Genomic DNA, 7,511 nt, shown 5'->3' on the forward strand with positions numbered 1-7,511 from the left:
AGAATGACATATTTTTACCTTGTCAGCTCAAGGATTCGATCCAGCAACCTTTCGGTTACTGGCCCAACGTTCTAACCACTAGGCTACCAGTACGTATTCATTTTAGTAGGCTGTGCAATACAAAAGGAGAATAAAAAACTATAAGTATCTCATAAGTCTTGAAAAGTATGACCTATATCATCCTTCAATCACTATCACAAGGTTTAGAAACTACAGACTTCATAGAACTTTAAAACACTGGCAGTTTGTCTACTTCACTTCTTTAGTCTCCTCTCTGATCACTCCAGACAGCTCAGTAAATAAAACAAATGCTGACAATACTGATGTCAAACCATGCAAGTGTCAGTAGCATGAAATAACATCTACCTTCTCATTGAAACAGTTCATCATGAAACAGTTCTACTGCAACTCTTCATACACAGTGGGAAGTTGGAATGAACAACAAACTTAGATAGAACCTGCTCTTACCATGATTAACACATTCCCCAATCTTCTCCTCCTCTTCTTCATCTTTAATGTTGACATTCAGCTCCAGTGTTTGACTGCAGTCTTCCAGCTTCACTGATGCCATCTCTGGATCCTGCAGTGCAAACTGGGCTCCACTGTCACAATCAGGACCCAGTGACTGTAGGTTTGGAGTCAGTGTGGAAGGAGAGAGGCAGGCTGGGTTTGTCGTCACTGTTGATGTTACCGGCGTCATACCTGAGTCGGCAAGTAGTAGAAGAGAAACAGACACAAAAGTTATTTTCTTGACAGTTCTGGCACCTTCTTTATTAAATATGTTACATTTGTTCTTGTTCAATTATCTAATTCAGTGCTCGACTTGGACTGAAATAGTTGCCGATACTCATTTTGTGTGCCGGTACTGTTTATATTTAGGTGCAGGAGCTTCATAATACATTTGAGCTAAAACTTAACCTGTAGTAGAAAAATGCATAAATTACTCAAAAACAGTTTAGTACAAGGTTACGGTTTGTTTTAGGCAGCACCATGTGCTATTTTCCTTAATAACCTTGTATTCACGGTTTTACTTCAAAAACACAACACAGTAGTGCAACCGTGAAATTGTCTCTGCAGATGAAGTTAGTTTGACGCAGAACGACTGGGCGCCGCCATTTTACCAGCATGTGAATATTCCCTTTCATGGAGAATTCCTTCAACCTCATGACTTGGTTTTTGCTCTGACATGCACTGTCAAATGTGGGACCTTATATAGCCAGGTGTGTGCCTTTCCAAATCATGTCCAATCAATTGAATTTACCACAGGTTGACAACAATCAAGTTGTAGAAACATCTCAAGGATGATCAATGGAAACAAGATGCACCCGAGCTCAATGTCGAGTCTCATAGCCAAGGGTCTGAATACTTATGTAAATAAGGTATCTGTTTTTAATGTTTTATAAATGTGAAAACATTTCTAAAAACCTGTGTTTACTTTGTCATTATGGGGTATTGTGTGTAGATTGATGAGGAACGTTTCTTATTTAACCCATTTTAAATAAGGCTGTAACGTAACAAAATGTGGAAACGGTCAAGGTGCCTGAATACTTTCTGAATGCACTGTATGTATTCATATCAGTAGGCTGGTACTGTATGTATACATATCAGTAGGCTGGTACTGTATGTATTCATATCAGTAGGCTGGTACTGTATGTATTCATATCAGTAGGCTGGTACTGTATGTATTCATATCAGTAGGCTGGTAGTGTATGTATTCATATCAGTAGGCTGGTAGTGTATGTATTCGTATCAGTAGTCTGGTAGTGTATGTATTCATATCAGTAGTCTGGTAGTGTATGTATTCATATCAGTAGTCTGGTAGTGTATGTATTCATATCAGTAGTCTGGTACTGTATGTATTCATATCAGTAGTCTGGTACTGTATGTATTCATATCAGTAGTCTGGTACTGTATGTATTCATATCAGTAGTCTGGTACTGTATGTATTCATATCAGTAGGCTGGTACTGTATGTATTCATATCAGTAGGCTGGTACTGTATGTATTCATATCAGTAGTATTCATATCAGTAGGCTGGTACTGTATGTATTCATATCAGTAGGCTGGTACTGTATGTATTCATATCAGTAGGCTGGTACTGTATGTATTCATATCAGTAGGCTGGTACTGTATGTATTCATATCAGCAGGCTGTGCAATACAAAAGGGGAATAAAACTAATCTAAAAGTATCTCATAAATCTCATCTCATAAATCCTCATAAATACTCACTATCACAAGAGTTAGTAACTACACAGACTCATTTCATAGAACTTTAAAACACTGTCAGTTTGTCTATTTCACTTCATTAGTCTTCTCTCTGATCACTCCAGACAGCCCAGTGAATAAAACAAATGCTGACAATACTGGTGTCAAACCATGCACATCTCAGTAGCATGAAATATCATCTACCTTCTCATTGAAACAGTTCATCATGAAACAGTTCTACTGCAACTTTTCATACACAGTGGAAAGTTGGAATGAAACAAACTTAGATAGATAGAACCTGCTCTTACCATGATTAACAGATTTCCCAATCTCCTCCTCCTCTTCTTCATCTTTAATGTTGACATTCAGCTCCAGTGTTTGACTGCAGTCTTCCAGCTTCACTGATGCCATCTCTGGATCCTGCAGTGCAAACTGGACTCCACTGTTACAATCAGGACCCGGTGACTGTAGGTTTGGACTCGGTGTGGAAGGAGAGGCAGGTTGGGTTTGTCCTCACTGTTGATGTTACCGGCCTCAGACTTAATCTGAGTCAGCCTGTAGTAATAGAGAAACAGATACAAAAGTTAGTCTTGACAGTTCTGGCATATTCTTAATTCTCTAAAAATATGGTTTATATTTAGGTGCAGGAGCTCCACAATACTGTCGAACTAATATTCTATAAGAGGAACAATGAGCTCAAACAGTAGACATTTGAGGTGATGGTACTCAGCTCTGATGAGCTCCTGTCCAAGTCAAGCACTGATCTCATTTCAATAGATCTGGTAACTAAGCATTGACAACAAAACACGAATTCATTCACATTAGACAAAGTATACACTTTAAATTAGGCTACACAACTCTAAACGCACTTAATCTATAGTAGATTTCCCGAATTCACATAAATGACAAAAAAAATGTAGTACAAGGTTGCAGTATGTTGTAGGCAGCACGATGTACTATTTTCCTGAATAACCTTGTCACTGTATTATTCCAATCAAAAAGTATTTCCGTTCACACCATAGTAACATTTATAGATAAAGATAACTTGATATGTCTGAATATTAGTACACATGTAAAAAACTGATAATCATTACATTTAGCTCCAAAACAGTGGTGAAACCGTAAAAGTGTATCTCTGCTGCACCCTCACTGTCTGCACTGAAGTCCGTTGATGCAGACCGAGTGGAAACCGCTATTTTACCATCTCGTGAATTTTACACAAAACCAAAAACGACATGTTAAACGAACCCAGAAATCTCAAATAAATTGGTCCTAAATAAAAATTACCTTGAAGAAATGATATACATCCCCTCAGACTAACCTAAAGTCTCTATGTGACAAGTGATCACGTTCACTCACACGGTTTGACACAAAACATAGCACATAAAACCTTTATCAAACGAGATAATACATTGACGTATTTGTTGCATGGCATGTTATGACATGTTCTTTCGATATTATAACGTGCTATTACATACCAGTAGACATACATTTGAAACGGACACAGAAGTAGTCGTCTCGACTGCACAATTCTGGCGTTTCCTTGATTGCGAAGAATGATGCGCGCCTGCGCGGAACTTCCTGTTCCCCCACTACCATTTTCTAAACCCAGAGACGTAAAAACGCGAGACTTCAGAGAAGGCTTGTGAAGCAGACCAAGCCTGGGTTTGAGAAGTCAATGAGAGAAGTGAACAATTCTGATACTCTTGAAACATGGCCATTATTTTTATCAATGTCATAACTGCAATGGCTTGTTCACAATACCTATCCCAGCATCACAGGTAGCCTAGTTATTAGCGTAAGAGCGGGGCAAGTAACTGAAATGTTGCTGTGTCGAATCTTCGACGTGACAAAGTAAAAATCTCTCTCTGAACAATGCAGTTAACCCACTGTTCCCTGGTAGGCCGTCATTGTAAATAAAAATGTGTTTGTAAATGACTTGCCTTGTTAAATAAATATATTTTTTTAAATCACATGAGTAGGCAGACCGATGTAAAGTTCGTTTTATTTCATTCATTCGCCCAAAGACTTTTAAAATTGCAAAAATCAATAACTAATTAATTGATTGTCACATGAAAATAGATATGGTTTACTCTATAAATGTCTAGCATACTTTTACAACCTCTGTTTTGAGTAGAATTTCCAGTTGACTTGATAGAAATACATAAATCTATCAAATGTAATTTAAAACTGTATAAAACAATAACTAATTCACCGTTTATTACAGATATATTGAAATCACAGAAACATCAAACTATGTATGATTTATTCTATAAATGTCTAGTATATAGTCTAGTAGATTGTCGCACAAGAAAAAACGTGTTATAAGACGAGGCAAAAACGTCAAGACAGGAGAGAGAAAGGTACGTTTTCCGTTGATTTAGTTTCGTTTTCTTTTGGGGATACATGAATTCTGCTGAACGAGGAAGTTAGTTCGCATTTTGGCCTGCTGGCTAACTGCAGTGCCATAACCATAGCTAGCTAACGTTAGCTGGCGTTATTGTTAGGCCTGCTAACTAGTTACCATATCACATTGTACAGAATATACTTTCCATGTAGTATGTTGAGTTTTGTTTGGATTAGCTAGGTAGCTTTCTAACCTTGACTAGCAACTGTAGCTAGCTAAGTTACCTAACCTGAAGCTGACAAATAGCTATGATATGCTAGCTGGGCTCACCTTTGTGTGAAGCTAGCCACAATAACGATTATCCACATCAGTGGAATTTACGGCTTGCCTTCATAATAAAAGTTCCCCATTGGAAACAGGGTGTGGTCAATCTTGGGTTAGTTATACATATCTTTCGTGTTAGCATGCACTTTTATAGCTAGCTGGATTACACAATAACTAGTTAGCAAGGCATAGCTAGCTATAGGCTTAAACCATGGAAAGCATGATGATGAAAACTACTATAGGGTAACGTAGTGTCTAAATTGTCATACATTATTCTTCTCCACGACAGATTTCCACAAGGTCTCAGACTCCAAGATGGGAAAATGCCTACTAGAAAGAAACATATAACAGAGACAGAGTTGTTGATATTCATTGTTATTTGTAACATTAAAAAGGAGGACAAGAAGACAATCCCGTTTTTCTAAATTAGTTAGAGTGCTTTCGAAAGTATTTAGACCCCTTTGACTTTTTCCACATGTTGTTACTTTATAGCCTTATTCCAAAAGGTATTAAATAAAACGTTTTCCTCAGCAATCTACACACAATACCCCATAATACCAATGAAAACACGTTTTTAGAAATGTTTGAAAAAAAAACACAAATTTAAACAAACACTTATTTACATAAGTATTCAGACCTTTGGCTATCAGACTTGAAATTGAGCTCTGGTGCATCCTGTTTCCATTGATTATCCTTGATGTTTCTACAACTTGATTAGAGTCCACCTGTGGTAAATTAAATTGATTGGACATGATTTGTAACGGCACACACCTGTCTATATAAGGTCCCACAGTTGACAGTAGATGTCAGAGAGATGCTTGATGAAAACCTGCTCCAGAGTGTGTGTAGGACTTCAGACTGGGGTTAAGGTTCACCAGCCAACAGGTCAACAACCCTAAACACACAGTCAAGACAACGCAGGAGGGGCTTCTGGGCAAGTCTCGTAATATCCTTGAGTGGCCCAGCCAGAGCCTGGCCACTGCTCGGAGCCTGGTTGCTGTCTAGGTTTATTCCTAGGTTCCTTCCTTCTAGGGAGTATTTACTACCACTGTGCTTCTGCATTGCTCTTTGGGGTTTTGGTCTCGGTACCTGCACCCTCAGCGGAGTCAACGAACACCGGAAGCATCTGTTTTTCAGGGAAAAGGCAGAGAGGAAGTCAAAGCCTGAAAATAACAAGCTTCTGGTGTTTCACACCAACTGACTTGTTCTTCTGATGTTGTTCACACAGGAGACCATATTGAGACATTATCTATATCCAGAGAGCAACAGCAGGAAGATCAGAGCTAAGAGGTCTCACCACTGCCTACATTGAGGAGATTTTCCCAATTCTATCAAAGCTAAAAATACACACAGGAGAGAATCTGTATCTCTGCTCTGACAGTTCCCAATTCAACACTGAGAGAAGCCCTACTCCTGTTCTGACTGCGAGAATATTTTCTCTCAGCAGAGCAACTTAACACCAACGTATGTATACACACAGGAGAGAAGCTTTACTCCTGCTCTGTTGGAAGAGTTTCTCTCAACATGGCCACTTAAAAAGACACCAACATACATAAATGTGAGAATCTTCATCAGTTCTCTGACTAGTGTAGATTAAAATAATTCCATCACTTAATTATCAAGAAGTTGTAACACACTCTAATTTAGTCCTATTGTTTCTCACTTTGAGAGAACTGTGCAGAGGAAAGAGAGTGTTATAGAATGTTAGCCTCTCTTTACTTTACTGATCAGTATGCACCTGGTCAGTTTTGGTGTGTTTTGATAGCTTCTACTGTAAAGATATTTAGAGCACCTTAGATTTGCCTTTAGGGTTGAATACCCTCTGTGAGGCTGGTTGACTGGGTGGTACTGCTTCCCTCTGCAGTTTCTGTGAGAATGAGATGGCACAACATGTATCAGATAGAGATGGTGTGATGATCAGTTTTCACCATTAGTTTGGGTGGATACTTTTTGTTGAATGAATTGTATTTTAAAACTAGATTTGTTATTTTAATAATTAATTATGAATATGTTTGGATAACTTAATTGAAAACATATTTTTTTGTTCTAGTTAAACTCTTCTCTTTTGTATAAGGAATTACCAAAACACGATGTTTCAAGTGACATATTTACTGTTTTTCTGAAGCTGAACAAGACAGGAAGTTGAAAGGAGCACCACAAAGCTAAATCTGACCTATTCACTAACATGTTATGTCAGCATAAGCAGCTGTGAGACCTGCTAGAGTACTGGAACTTTATTGATCTACTGAATCATTGTAGTTTTGGGGGTAAATATGCTTATTGTACCCCCCAAATATGCTTGTTGTACAATTAAAGGTCAAATACACTGCCTTTCTAACAGTCAATAATCAAATGAATTCAGGGCTTGTGGTTGTTATATCTAGGCTAAATAAAAGCCATCCACAACCATAAGACCCACTAATAATTTATTATTTTATATAAAAATAGTTTAACATGCTTTTGTGTTGTTGTTGCAATAATCACTGATCTGGCTTTCAAGTCTATTAAATTGACCCTTTCTGTAATAAAAATGTAACTAGTAATGACTAACTTATTGTAGGCATTATAGAACATTAACACAGGTCTCATCAACAATCTCTCAAGCCCACGTGCTAGTGACTAGCCAGCTAATCTT

At 37.9% G+C, this 7,511-nt stretch overlaps 1 protein-coding gene and 1 long non-coding RNA gene across 4 annotated transcripts in view; both read right to left on the reverse strand.

Moving 5' to 3' along the window:
- LOC135568439 (uncharacterized) overlaps positions 1 to 3,791 on the reverse strand; it is a 58,789-nt gene extending 54,998 nt beyond the window's left edge. For all 3 annotated transcript variants that reach the window (XR_010462620.1, XM_065015222.1, XM_065015221.1), the window contains exons 1-3: positions 3,684 to 3,791; positions 2,514 to 2,760; positions 469 to 702 (exon numbers count right to left, since the gene is read on the reverse strand). Coding sequence is in view for 2 of the 3 variants with exons in the window: in XM_065015222.1 (XP_064871294.1) it covers positions 469 to 702; positions 2,514 to 2,616 (337 nt within the window). In the remaining variant the exon portion in view is untranslated. The remainder of the gene's footprint in view (positions 1 to 468; positions 703 to 2,513; positions 2,761 to 3,683) is intronic.
- Positions 3,792 to 4,193: 402 nt separating this feature from the next.
- LOC135568441 (uncharacterized) lies at positions 4,194 to 7,043 on the reverse strand. Its single transcript, XR_010462630.1, has 2 exons — positions 6,669 to 7,043; positions 4,194 to 6,002 (listed from the first exon to the last, which is right to left on the reverse strand). It is a non-coding gene; the product is annotated as an uncharacterized LOC135568441 (long non-coding RNA).
- Positions 7,044 to 7,511: the final 468 nt, after the last annotated feature.

Source organism: Oncorhynchus nerka, unplaced genomic scaffold (assembly GCF_034236695.1).
Source record: "Oncorhynchus nerka isolate Pitt River unplaced genomic scaffold, Oner_Uvic_2.0 unplaced_scaffold_1612, whole genome shotgun sequence".
NCBI classification, from domain to species: Eukaryota; Metazoa; Chordata; class Actinopteri; order Salmoniformes; family Salmonidae; genus Oncorhynchus; species Oncorhynchus nerka.